Raw genomic sequence first — 14,740 nt, forward strand, 5'->3', positions numbered from 1 at the left:
GTTAAGAAAAATGGCAACTAAACTTTGATTCTAAATGTAAATTTTGCACCGGGAATCCAGGCGTGACTTCTAAACTAGGGGTTAACTTCTAAATTAGGAGTTAAGTGGTTCTGGAAGAAAAATGCTTAGGGATTATGACACAGTTATGAAGTTTACCACGAAATCCGAAGAGATGGATAGAAAAAAAAAAAAACACACACACACGTAGTCTTATATGATTTATAGGACCTCAACAAGGGTTGAAGATAGACACTGTTCTTTATAAGAACATGGAGACTGCATTCTGGTCTAGAGGCCACATCCGAAAATAGACAGCTTCTAGCGAGGGACGCAAAAATGTCAACCAGACTGGTGTGGGGAGATGCTAATCGATAAGTAAAATGAACGAGGGAGGTATACTCGCTGCTAAAAGAGGCAGAGACCAGAGGGAATAAGTACAAAATCTTAAGGATTAACAGAAGGGTGAATCTCATGAAGTTTGCCTTTTGGCAGCAGATTGCAGATCACTGGAAGTTACTTGCTAATATGGTCGACGCGGAGAGTTTGACAAAATTCAAAGAGGACGTTGATTATTACTTTTCTTGCATGGCTGACTGAAGATTTTTTTATGGTAAATGCAAAAATCCTTGCATTGTTTAATCATTCTAATACGAAGTCGTGTATACTGTACATTCATATTTTACTAGTTTAAGTTTTAGATTGCTATTTCGGAATTGCGCATTTGAATTGAGTGATCCAACGTTACAATTAATAGCCTAACTGCGATAAACATTAATTTTAAGATAGATAGGGAATCATGAAATCATTTTGCTATGCGCGTAAAGTTCAAACTATGTTGATATGTGGTTTGTTTCTACGACAAACCTCTCCATATCTTTATAACAATGCATTTTTAAGAAACCATCACTCACCTATCTGAATTCAGATGCCGAACCATTTTTTCTTGTTATTCACCTCTATCTGGCTAAACAAAAATTTCAAAGAAAAACCTTATTGTTCGCAGAGCTTCTTAAGACCTTACATGCTTCGAAAAACATTCACACGATAATACCATCAATCAAGGGGCTTCGGAAAGTGGAAGGAGGAAGAAACAACTGTAAACAGCGAAGAAGAACCAAAGCGGGGAGGGATTTTCTATGATCGACCGAACACCAGACTGAAAAACTAAACCCGTCATAAACATTAAATCCGAATTATTCGAAAGAAACATCTGTAGAGCGAAGCCCTTAAGTGAAGATGAATATATAGTAATCTTATTACTAAACTGCAGAATATTTATTTCATAGTCTATATGGGAGTTTTATTTCCAAAATTACATAAATTATGGGGCAAGGACTTAAGACAGGGACCAGGAAGATTTAGTTATCAGTGGTAAAGCGTACTTTTTCCCTCACTCGGACCTTTCCACAAGTTTAAATACTTCTAATCATCTATTAGAAAAGCCCACCAACTATCACATGTTCAATATGTACGCTGAAAGCACGTTGAAATAGGACCACTTCCCTTAATCGGGGTAAGTAGACTATACCCCAGTAATAAACGCTCTGCCGATTACACGCAGTTGGTCGGTGCGTAGTTATTTATAACAGCTGCCATAGTGTTACATGGTGAGCAAGGAGATAGACTATGCAGTAGCTGATGTAGACCAACAAGATTATCACTGCAAAGAACTGCAGGATTTCATGTGGGACAGTACGAAGCACTTCGCAGCAGGACTCTTATATACTCTCCATCAGATGGGGGATCAGAGTAGACGGCCAAATCGACTTCCATCCCGATTGCAGTACGATACCCGCATGCGTTTCACCTGGTTCCGCGAATACCGCAGTTAAACAGCAGATGGCTGGAAGGTTGGGTGGAGATCGGATAATCGAGTTTCCTTTTGCATCATGCCGACCGAAGGGCATGGCGAAGACGAGAAACAATTAACCCCAACATGCATGGTGAGGACTGCGCGGACTGGTGGAGACTAATCTGGTCTGCGCAAAATTTTGCTCGGACTTTGTAAATTTTAGATTAGGACTTTAAAAACTTTTGCCTGGGGAACCTTTTTGCAAATCTAAACCTTGGTGTCCTAATATCTTACTTCACAAGAGTACATGTGGTGCAGTTGTGGGAAACCACTGGTGGCGCCTTACCCTAAACACTATGCCCTAATATCTTTAAAAATAATTAGCGATCAATTAAAAACAATGCACGAATTAGATAAAAATTGAACAGTGTAATTTGCAAAACAGTCTAGAGGAACGGTGTAAACCACTGCTCGAGATTTTTCTGCATCTTGAACATTTCTAAATCCATATTAAAGTATTGTCAATAACTCTGACTTTTAGGGGAGGGGGGCAGATAACGTAGAAAAAAAACTTGTTTTTTCTACGTTATCTGCCCCCACCCCCCATAAAATCACTTCTAAGCCACCCAGATAATCTTTCATAAAACCCCGAAGTTCCACGGAATCCAGGTTCGAAAACATCCTCTAGATAAGTGTCACGCAACTTTTCGTACCCGAACCATTTTTAGTTGCTAGCTTTGCCGGAGGACCTTAATGTCAGAGGCAAAAGGAATTTATTCGGGGTATACATAATCAGCAGAATCTACATATCGCGAAATCACTGCCAACCACGTACACTATATTCGCCACACCAGAGTGTGGGGGGGGACTCTTATAGTAGTCCCCACAATTCTGATTTTAATTCCATTTGTGGGATGACGTCGAACGTGTAGATCTGCCATCCTCCAAATCTGGGACAATTATGTAAAACTATACAACTTGCATGACGATCCATAAATTCGGATGTGATCAAGAATCATGTAAAATCCATCTCAAGCCCGACTCTATGTTAGGTGAGTAAGTGATGCTATTTCAATATTTATTTAGTGCTATTAAAAATCTTGGGCATTTTGTTTATCAAAATGGTCTTTCAATTTTGTATCACATGCTTGCTAGCAGTAGCCATGCGTTTCTAATCAACAAGCTTCCTCAGATTAGATCGTCTTGCCAATAGCGATTTATTGGTCTTTTAAAGAGAATATTAGCCATCAGTGAATTTCGTGACCTTATATAGTAAAGGAAGAAATTCATATCAATTTATTTCATGCTATCACGGGGCACAAGAAAGGACAAACAACCTTGGAAGTAATGTGAAAACTGATTTGAATCTTCTTTTTAACCAAAAAAAGGAAAAAAAATGGAGCGAATTCGGGGCCTGGCACAAATTTATAATTCAGAAAGTTAAGTTTCAAAAAAGACCAGGCCAAATTGAGCCATAAAGGATCATCCAGAAAACATCTACTAGACTGGTTAGAGAAGACCCTCTAGCCAAATGAGGCCCGCCCAATCGGGGGTTGAACTGAGCGCTGTGTGTGGCTGCCGTAACAATTAAGTTAATAATATGGCTGTCCCTCACTATACAATTTCACTTCAGTACATTGACAGGCAAAATATCGATTCATTATTTTTAATTCATTAACTTAATTAAAACCAAGGATATTTTATAGTCCTATTACAAAGTAATACTGCAGAATAGTACTGAATTGTGATATTTTACTCTTAATTAGAGTTATTTAACACCGACACTTTTCGCAATTCGTTCAGAATAGGAACACGCCCCCCCCCTTGTGAAATTAATCTTGTGATGCACAATGCCGCCAAACAGCGCTGAAGTAATTTTATTTTGCGTTCGGGTACTTTTTAAATGGTCATTTCTAAGTAAGCAGACAGGCATGGTTTATGGTCCGCGAACAACTACATAAAACTACCATAAAGTCACTAGCATTAGTTGGACAGAATCACTGATTATAGCGTACAGGAGGTTTACAACTACATGCGAAAAATAAGCACTTTCCCGCTGCCAATTTAGTCCCAAGGTAGTTTATTATCGCTGCTAGTCCTTATGTAGGATGAACAGTTGATTTGGCTTCTCTAAATATCAGCCAAGTTGTAGTTGGATATCTATTTCGCTGCATCATCTAACAATCACAGTAGCAGGTGATCGATTTAAACAGCTTGTTAGAAGAGGAGAAAAGTGAGTGGTTCAAGAAGACATTTTTCAACATGATTATTACATTACTAATATCGACTGAAGAATTTTCTCGCTCCACGAAAAGAAAGCCCTATAGAAAATCATATTTTGCGATACTCTAATATAACTTTAAGGCTTCGACAGTTTGGTTTCCATGGATACGGCATTCAGTTGCCAGTATGAAAGATAAGTTAATCTCGTGCTACTATGGGAGGAGATGAAGTTTCTTCCTTATGCTCTGGGAATACAGAAAAGTGTTATCTACACCGCAGCTTATAAAGTGAGCTGTCCCTTGTGAGCTTTTGCCTCATCTTCATATTTCCTTTAAGTGATTCTATTCCCTTCTTGTGCACTTAACAGTACTTATTCGGTCTACTCCAGACAGTCCTCATCAAAAGAATGGTTTCACGGATTTTGGTTCTGACAATGGAAATCATTTATCTTCGGAAACTACAGATCTTCGTCACTGGTATTTCTTTCAAGCTGATTGTAATGGGAAGAGATTAGACCTTTAATACAGTAAAGGAAGAATTTCATATCCATTTATCTTGTGCCATCACGGGGGTAGGGGGAAGAAAGAAACAGCGTTGGAAGTAATGTGAAAACACTGATTTGAAACACCCTTTTAACCAGGAAAGAGTGCGAATTCGGGGCCTGGCACAAATTTCTAAATTCAGAAAAATTTAAGTTTCAAAAAAGACCAGGTAAATTGAGCCAAAAGGAAACCATCTACTAGACTGGTTAGAAAAGACCTAGCCAATCGGGAAAGTAAAACTTCCCAAGAGACATTCGACCCCGTACCTTTAGGGGTCTGTCATCTACTATTTGTTTTAATGTGTTCATATGAACAAGATCCCATGTCGTCGACTGCCAGATCTAAGTCGGAACTTACCGGTGTTATTTAACTACCTCCCACCAAGTTGTTGTTGTTATGGGAGTTTAAAGGCGCATAAGCTACTATGGCTATAATGCGCCTATCTCCCATCAAGTGTACAACAGCATTTGGCCCTTTATAACAAGATTCTCGAAAGTACAGCACGGTGTGGGGGGCATCAAGCACATTCCTCCCCCATTAAAACGCTATTAATAACTTAAAGGATTACTGGTCGATCATTAGGATATTTGAAAAAAAAAAAATTTGTGAAGTATATTACAGAATTATTTCTTATAACAAGATTTCTTTCATATAATAGAGAAAGCATTCAGCAGATTTCAGTTTTCCTTCTTACTTGGAATTCTTGAACCATTTGAGGTCAACCGGGCTTATACTTAACTTGCATAAATCAGCTATTCTCTGATAGGGTAATTATTGTGAAAAAGAAAATTCAACCTTCGAATTCTCTCTGAATAGAGACATAATTCAGGGAGGCGTCTTATCCACTATTGTCCTGAACCTATTAATGTATCAGTATAGCGATTTCATCTCATACGGAAAAGTAACACTAACCGATGATCAAAATGGTTAAACCGCACCTTGAACACCGAATACAGGTTTAGAAGACTCATTTTAGGAAATGATATAGCTCTGTTGGAACGGGTTCAGAAGCGAGAAAGATTATTCGGGGGCACAAAAGGATAATCTTAGAAAGAAACACTTGAGAAAGAAACAATGTATAAGTAACATTACATAACATCTAATATTGTGAAAACCTTAACCTTCACGAGTTGCCAGTCTCTTATACTTTAAAGTAGTAACGCTTCCTAAAGAGAAAAGACTATTGTTACTTATTCTCACTGAGAACCACCACCCAGACAGCATTTTAGGGCTAGTTGGCCCCTTATCGATGAGTAAAGATAAGGTACCTGCCAACTAATCGATGTCAGCTGGCTTTCTACGCAGTTTGAGGCATTTAGTCCTAAACTTGTGTTTAGGGCTTTAAATGGGTTGAGTACATTGGATGCTGATGAGAAGACGGCGCACACGAGAGGACAAATTTAACTTTTCGTTTATTAGCTCCAAGGAAAAAAAAAGCTCAGTTCTTTGGAATATCACACAACTCCTAAGCGTCCACGGCCGCTGATTGCTACGCTGTAGGTAATGCATTATTTCTTCGATTGCTGTATGCCTCGGCAATACGGCACTGGACCCCGCTTGAAAGCTTTCTTAACAGCTCATTCCGACTAAAACCAACATCCAAGAAATGCCAAGGGAATCTAGAACGCCTTTTGCGAAAAACCTCAAATATGGTAAGCCATATTTAAGCACGTGTTTTTAGATATTCATCTGTTCTTTTTGGCTGTACAAGAGGTATCCACGGTCAGTTCTTTTCTTAAAAGCAGGCCATGACAGAAAAAGGACCGTTCAAGAATTCACAATAGCTAATGCCTCCCGTAGAAATGGTCACTGATTCATCTTGGAGTGGGTTAACCCCAGCGTTAATCTGGGCTGCAGTTACACCTTAACCATTGCAGGATTCTATTCTGTTATGCTTCTCTCGGTGAATACAAGATCTTTCTGGTTAATTCAATCTTTTGTATTTTATTAGCAATAAATGAAATTTTAATAATCATTATGATAACATCGAACTTACGCCATAAAATGTTTCCTCCATATATATTTACATAATTCCATTAAATGATTATATTTATAAAAAAAACCAAAGTGTATAGAATAACGATCCAAAAATAAATCCAGCCTTTAAATCTGTTTGAGAAAATGAAGACAATTCTAGTTTCAGACTGAATTAATAATGGAAATTGTGTCCACATATCAACTTCCGCTTCTACAAACTTGTAAATGGAACAATCTCTGAAGACAAAGTTATTAACCCTATTCGAAGCTGCGTCTTAACCTAATTAAGTTACTAGGAGGATGTTTAAGCCATTAACGATCTCATAATTTGAGAAGACTAGATAACATACCTCGCAAAGGACGAGTGAGCTTTTCCACCTGCCACGTACGTACAATTGGCCGTTGGTGCCAGTGACAAGCTTGCAAGTTGTAATTGGATCAACACGATAAACGTGTCCATTATAGAAGTCTTTGTGAGCTTTTAATAAAATTCCCTGTTGTACGACTTTTGATAACAATGTTCGTAGAGATTTTTGTTATTATTCTATCTAGAGATACGCAAACACGAGGCGACATCAAATGCCAAGTAAGTGAATGCAAAATTTCATTAGTGCGACATAAGTGAAAAGACAACCATCTGTTACAAACAGAATGTTCCCCAAAGCTTTTCCATGTTAAGCAACAAAGATCCAGGCGTCAAATGATAGAAACAAAATGGAATATGAAATGGTACCTTCATATATCTATTGGAAGGGTAATAAAAATCCAAAAATAAAATTTAATCACAAGAACTTAACCAAACTAACGTTAAAACGCTACAAGCGCATATACTTTTCAGAGTGCATACTATAATCCGTTGTCATGGACAAGAACAAAAAAGGCACTCCTATGCTTATAATAGATGACGTGGTAAAGAACGCGAAAAACACGTCAAGATGCGAAAACCCGCAGGCTGAAGAGAACGTAATCCTATTTCTTCGCTGAAAAGGATTTCTAGGGTCGTAGAAAGAGCCCCCCCCTCCTCGCATTGGCAAAGGTAGAAAAGAAAGTCGTTCCAAAGAACCACTTCAATGCAATATTCAGCAAGTGATAAAGATTGCTATTTCGTGGGCGCCCAGTCAATAGGACGCGTCGACATTTCTTGGAACGAGAAAACAAGAAATCTCTAGGAAGGAGTAATAAAAGATGTAGCGTAAGATATATTCGAATATGAAATATTAAAACTCGAACAGTTATGAAATGTCCGACTTAACAGGATTAGGTAGCAGTATATACAATATTCAGTAACAGTGGCCAGCTTCAGTAGACCAACTATGTATGATACAATGGTAAAATCTTAACCACGTTAGAGAATCTTCGAATTAGTGTAATACTTTGATATGAAAGAATTTGTGACAACGCTAAATACTTCATCAGGGTTACTAATAAGATAACTTTACCACATTGAATAGAAAATTACAGTCCATTGAAATGAACGGAAAGAGTCGAAGTTTCAAAATGTTTAAAGAAACAATAAACTGGCAACTAATTTGGTGCAGCTCATTAAGTGATAACGTTATGTTCCTCTGCCCGATGCGTGGGAGATAAGTTATGGCGGATGAAAGGAACAATGCCAAGGAAAAACTTAAGACAATAATCTAAGGATTTCCACAATGCAACTGAGAATTATCAATTACGAGCTGAATGGGGTTAGAGTTAATTCTGATAAACGCTGCTTAGTTACAAGAGGTAATAAGTAGTTGGAAATGCAGTTTAGCTGTGGTCTAACTCTCAGAAATCCTTAATGAGCTGCACTGTCGCTATGAACACAATAATAATCAGCCTCTCTTCGAAGATACTGGAAACTGGTTTATAAGCAATAAAACTTTATTTTTCGCTTCCTATGTAAGGCAGAGTTGTCTGACTACCTATAACCCCATTGAAGATATTAAATGCGATGAATTAATTTGAATAAATTGATAATTGTTAAATTCTTATATCAAAGCCAGCTGGTAAAACATTAAAAAATGAGTATATATGTAACTTATGGAGAAAAAAATCAAAATATGGACCAAAAAAAAAAAAAAAAAAAACTTGCCTGGCGCATGTTTCTTATCGGTTGCTTCTAATCAGAACTTAGACTTACCAATTAAACTACACTCAGTTGTTTAAACCAAGCTTTTTTATTTTTAAGAAAAAACCAATACTCAAATTTTAGGCAACCTACCAACAAATAGGTATTTTTAATACAAGTGTTTGTTAGTAAAACGTGAGATTATCTAAAATTTGAGACCATTCGTTTCTACAAAAAGGATCACTCGATAATATGAAGAGATGAGGTTGAAAAGTTTCTAGCTTCTCATAGAAGGAAAGCTGAAAGTTATGAAACCATTTATTTGCCAATAGTCCTCCACCTTAAGTCACACTTTATAGGTTTCGTAACCCGCTCAAATAAAATTGAAGACTTTGAATCAAAAATCTGACTGCATTCACCACAATTGTCACTGTCGAATTTCTGCCTTCAAGTCATTTGAGATTTGTAAATAGAAAATAGTCCAATGGGGCAAAAATCTTCTCCGTTCTGACAAATTCTAGATTACTCAGCTTTAAAATCAGTGTTTAATTTTTAGTGAATACGATGTTCCAGTCCATTCCAAAGGTGTTCAATGGATTTAAGGTTGGATAGCTCTGGGTAGACCAATGAAGCTTTCCGCAAAACGAAAATCACTACAGGCTGTGGAGTATAACGTGGTGTACTGACATGCTGAAACAGAAAAAGGTAACGGTACCCATACCGTTACCAGACTAGAAATAGTATGTATACTCAATTTCTATAGTCTATTCGAACATTTTTCAACTGTACAGTTGCTGATATGGCATCCTACGATGACGACACCATGCTAGAAATTGCTAAGCTCACCCATCGATCGCATTTCGTTGATCTGCTTGATTTTATACCTATTCGTGTTTTCTCCTTCCATCGAAGGAGAAAACACGAAGCAGATTAGGGATTGGCCAGTAAAGATTTTCATTAGTCTAAAGTGGGCTTGGACGATCCACCAAGCGTTCGAGGTGGAATTATTTAAGTGGGAGGTTATTGTTGTTATTGTTATTTGGTTTTTAGGAGCATTAGCAACTAAGGCCATATTGCTCCGGGATATGCGGTGGTCATTCCCTGACCTTTCCGCATCCTCCGTATTTGGTGGTGACGGGCTCGAACCCCGGTCTAATCAAGAAGCGTGTGCTACGCACTGTTGCTCCTTCCCACCTGGCTACGGAGGCGCCATTAAGTGGGAGGCATACGAGTGATTATTAAATCGCGCTCTTGGAGGTGATGAATCTAAACAAAACCCCTTTTGAAAGATTCCAGGGGCTGATTTAAGTGTGCTTTCCATAAGGCTAAATCTATAATACATACCCTCAGTGCAGCAAGACTAACTTTAGGGCTACACTAGATGGAGGGCTCAAAGAGCGGCGTTGGAAACGCCTTCGAACGTCCAGTCTTACAGGAAGCAGATGGAAAAGGCATGCACACAACACCGGCGCTTAAACGCCTGCTGACGCCGTGAGAAGCATTGAAAGCGCCGGCGCTTAAACGCCTGCTGACGCCGTGAGAAGCATTGAAAGCGCCAGCGCGTTTATATTGCTTGAGGAGAAATTCACCCCCTGCATGGGGTGGTTGGCTTTCATCGTTCATTAGTTTGCTTGTTGTTATTTGAAGATGTTTGACACAAATTTTTAGGTGGCATAGTATTTGAGGAGGGGAGGCCTGCTTGTATAACACGGCATTAAAAGACTACGCCAACAGAAATAAAGTCGAAGTGTAGTGTTGGAGTGAAATTGGTAAAGAAATGTTTCCGAACTATTATACAGTAGACTCAAAATAACGGCATATTTGGGGATTCAAGGTGCCATTATTTCGATTTTTCTAGAAAGTTTCTAGAAAAATTTATCTAGAAAGTTTTTTATTTTTAAATATATTTAATGCAGAAATAATGAGGCTGAATAAGAAATAGAGATTAAGAATGCAATTTTATTAATTGCACATAAACATGTTGATGATCCAATGTTATATTCTGCCATTAATACACTCTTGCTTACACCCCGTTCTATTTTATTTATTATATCAAGTTTAGTCTGCGCGGTAGCACAGTGGTGTTACCGTTCTCCCCATACAGGGTGGAAAAGACTAGTTCAAATCTAAACAAAACCCCTTTTGAAAGATTCCAGGGGCTGATTTAAGTGTGCTTTCCATAAGGCTAAATCTATAATACATACCCTCAGTGCAGCAAGACTAACTTTAGGGCTACACTAGATGGAGGGCTCAAAGAGTTGGGCTTTTGGGCTTTTTCACTCCGAGGCTGAGTAGTCGGTCTCAGGCGTAGATAGCAAGGTTTCTACCCCAGAAACTGGGGTTTTTCGTTCAGCAAAATAGGCAGATCGACCAGAGAACACACGCAATTTACAGACACAATACACATGGGTATATGAATTAACTTTCCGGGTGACCCTAATGTAACAGTTTGGATTATTATTAACCATATGGTGCAAGGGAGCCCGAGGCCATTGCTGCACCAGCCACAAAAAAATTGGGTTACCCCCGAGAGAGAAAACAAGAGTCAGAAGTAGAAGGGAATCACCAATAAAGAGAAGAATGATGATATCCAGCTCAGGACCCAGGGAGTGCCAAGCCCATACTCACCAGATTTGAGCCGCCCTGGGGTTCAAGTTTGTAACTAAGCTTTAATGTTGTTCTTTTCTTCTCTGTATGAAGTTTAACTTTAGGAGTCATAGTGAGGAGGTTTTTAATTTAAAAAAAAAAATTAAAAACAGCGGTATAATCCGTGATATCAGTACAGAATTCACTTTAAACATGGCGAACGTAAACAAATACAGTAATCGCGTGACTTTTCTTTTTTCCCGCACTGCAAGGCATCTGCGCTGTATGTAACATCCGATCTCAGTATGCCATTAGCCTGAATGTTCCGTTATTTAGGGTGCCTTTATTTCGACAGTCTACTGTAGCACTGTTTCATTAGTTAACGAAATAAAAGTTAGTTCACTTTGTATAGACAATTTGTTTGATCCTCTGGTTATCTGTGTACGGAATCACGAATGTATATAATTTAAGTTAAAGAACTTTCTCTTTTTCCATTAAAAAAAAAAAAAAAAGTTTTCCTCTTAGTGATATTTATTCAAGCCAATGGGAGAAGAGAGCGGGGAAATTACGTCGCTACAAATGCGCATGTGATATATTGTGTTTCATTGAAAGACAACTGCCTCCATAACGTTCACTAAATAAGATGAAAACAGTAATCTGAAAACTGCTGAAGAATATCCACTGCAACAGTAGAACTAATGTCGTCGTTAACAAAAAGAGTCACATGCGGTCTTCTAAAACGAATTTGGAACCTTTCGTTTCAAACATAACTTCGGTATCTTTCTGTATCACAAATTATTTCTCTTTTTGTAAAGTATAGTAAAAGCAATGAAAGGAAGCAGTTAAGCCGCAACGTTCGGCGTCGTTAAGAGACAAGGAAAAAAAATTCACGCAACCGTTTCTTGCCATAAGAAACAACCGAAAGAATTGAAACGAAGTTTTTTTTTTTTTTTTTTTCAAAAACATCGTACTTCCTTTCTACAAATGTCTTGCATCTATTGACACAAAATCATGGAAATGCATCAATGGAAGCCACACTGGAAACGGGAAAAGTGGCGTAAAATTGATAAAACCAACAGTGCGCATTTGATAAAATGTAAAGTTTGCTTTTATTGTAATTGTTTTTAGGGAACAATACCGGTATAGCATGTTTTCTGGATGTATATTTGATCTTCTAACGAAATTAAGAAAATATATTTCTATTGATAGCTGCGTTATAAACTTCGAAAACTTGTCTGTTGACAAAACTGTCTTTGATTCGTAAAATCAAACCGTCATCTTTTTGCACGAAAAGGAATCCATTACAGTGTGGGTAGTGGAGAATATTTTCTGATTCAAAAAGATGAAAAGTACTTGTAAATATTCCATCTGGAAATAATGCCAAGTGGTGGGAAGCCAGTAACAATAGGTGTTTTTTTCTGAGAAGTCCCGTGCGGTAAAATCAAACAGGAAGGTATCCTTTATGTAACCGAAAGTAATTCCTTTAAACTTTGAATAAGAATAGCGGGTAGAAATAGTAATTTTACAAAGAAAACAACATTTCAGAAATTTCTGTTTAGTGGAAGTTGGCCTACCGGTACAGCACAAAGAATAGATGTAAATAATCGATATGGTAGGAGGTTAAAATTAAAAGCATCTGAACAATAGACGAAATGAAGTAGCAAAGTAGAAAGAAGGTAAATTAAAAGGTGCTGAAGTAAAGGTAGCGAACATTTAATCCCTCTGTCATACCGCCACTTGGAAAGGGTGTTGGCGTTTTCAAATGCCGTCTTTTCGCTAATTACCATTCGAAGTTCAAACCTATCGACATTCTACAAAATAAAATTTCGGTAAACTTCCTGTGTTTCAAACATAATATAAAACTGTCCTGTTTTTAACCTATTTGAATTTGCTGAGTAGTTTTCTTTCTACTCGCAATTAACTGTATACATAAATGCGCAATACATCCAATTTGAACAATATCCATCTTGCAACTGAGAATAGAAAGGGTGAGTCGCTGGTGGTATCCAATGAAACGTTAGAAACGCCTCTTCTAGTTTGGCATGATCTGACGTTATAAACGCTACGTGTAGTTAGCTGTTTTAGAGGCGCCTAAAACGCCAGCTGACGCCGACGCTTTAAGCGCTACAAATAAAGTTGGCTATTGCGGGATTTATATGCTTCGATGATGCGAGTGTCGAAACCTGCAAAGTGATAGAAAAAGCTTTTTTTTTTGATACTTTTGAATTTTAGAGGACCCAATGAAAGTTCTTGATGATTAGTTCGAGTGGGTCAGAGAAATTGATATAAATCTTAACTGCTCGTATTCAGTCAGGACTGGCTGTCCAGTAGATTATTTACAAATATCCCTAGCTAGGACTTCCGGTCTATCTCATTTTGGAGAAAAAGCTGTTGATTTGGTTTGTCCAATTGTCAGATTCCTGCCAAAAATAGATATAATCGTCATTTTTTTTTTTTTTTAGGGAGTGGGGTAGATTACAGCACAGGAAAAAAAGATTGCTCCAGTCTTTGGGGAGGCAGATAAGAGGAATAGCAAGTTAAACTTCGTAATTAGTTGTAGAACAGGTCTGTCGACTTCAGTGAGGAACAGGTCTGTCGACTTCTTCTCGTGTTGCCTGTCTTTCAATTTAAGACCGCAAGCAACTCGTTTCGATTTTCACCGAGCGGTGCTGAAACTCAAGAAAGCCAGCTAACTGCAAAGCCAGAACACTGTAAAGAAAAACGTCAATAAATAAGATCAGCTCACATACGCGATGTAACTGACACTGCCAGCAGAAGAGACAAAAGTCACAACATACTTCCTTCCGTCTCATCCAGGGTTGCTATGGTGATGGGAGAAACAAACAAACGTGTCTGGAATAACAGACAAAGAATGTCGTTTTCGGGATGGTATCGCGAATGGTAAAAGTTCTTATCTCAGAAATATGACCTAGAGGCTGATTGAATCCAACAGCAGCATTAGTTCCGTGAAACATATGCCATAATTCCTCCCCCCCCTCACATACTCAACAAAAGAGACCATTGCAAAAAGAGGAAGAATAGCACTGAAACGGCATAGAATGGACAAATTTTTCCATACAGCACAATAGGAAGATGTAAAATGAAACTTCACATACCTGATTTTGACGGACTTTCCTGGCTGGCTACTGCAGCACCTGGAGGTTCTGTAGTATCTGCTTTAGACTTCGCTACTTCTGCTGGTACTTCCTCAGTAGAGGGGAGGTCAGCATTGAGTGCTACTTCTAACGGATTGACGTATCCATGGCTATCCACTGATTTGCTTTTTGTACTAGACAGGAAAAAAAAAAAAAACTTACAAAGTAATGCTGTTTCTGATTCTGACCATGTTCATTAGTAATTACCTGAATTTCTAACCAGCATCGTCAAGTTGCTTTGTAAATCTGTTTTATGAATACGAAGTTTTATATAACAAATAAAAAGCAGTGTTGATGCATTAATAGTGCTACTATTTTGATATACTGTAGTTTAAACTTCTTGGTGAAATGTTTTTTTCATTCAAACTTTAATGAAAACCTTATCAAAAAAGATGATGCTAAATCACTGTCC

At 38.0% G+C, this 14,740-nt stretch overlaps 1 protein-coding gene across 2 annotated transcripts in view; it reads right to left on the minus strand.

Moving 5' to 3' along the window:
- LOC150077833 (oxidation resistance protein 1A-like) overlaps window positions 1-14,740 on the minus strand; it is a 374,929-nt gene that overhangs the window by 169,498 nt on the left and 190,691 nt on the right. For both annotated transcript variants that reach the window (XM_090384259.1, XM_090384258.1), the window contains exon 3: window positions 14,290-14,462. In XM_090384259.1, coding sequence (XP_090240385.1) covers window positions 14,290-14,462 — 173 coding nt within the window. The remainder of the gene's footprint in view (window positions 1-14,289; window positions 14,463-14,740) is intronic.

Source organism: Mastigoproctus giganteus, chromosome 11 (genome assembly GCF_048544385.1).
Source record: "Mastigoproctus giganteus isolate SK-2022 chromosome 11, ASM4854438v1, whole genome shotgun sequence".
Lineage (NCBI taxonomy): Eukaryota > Metazoa > Arthropoda > Arachnida > Uropygi > Thelyphonidae > Mastigoproctus > Mastigoproctus giganteus.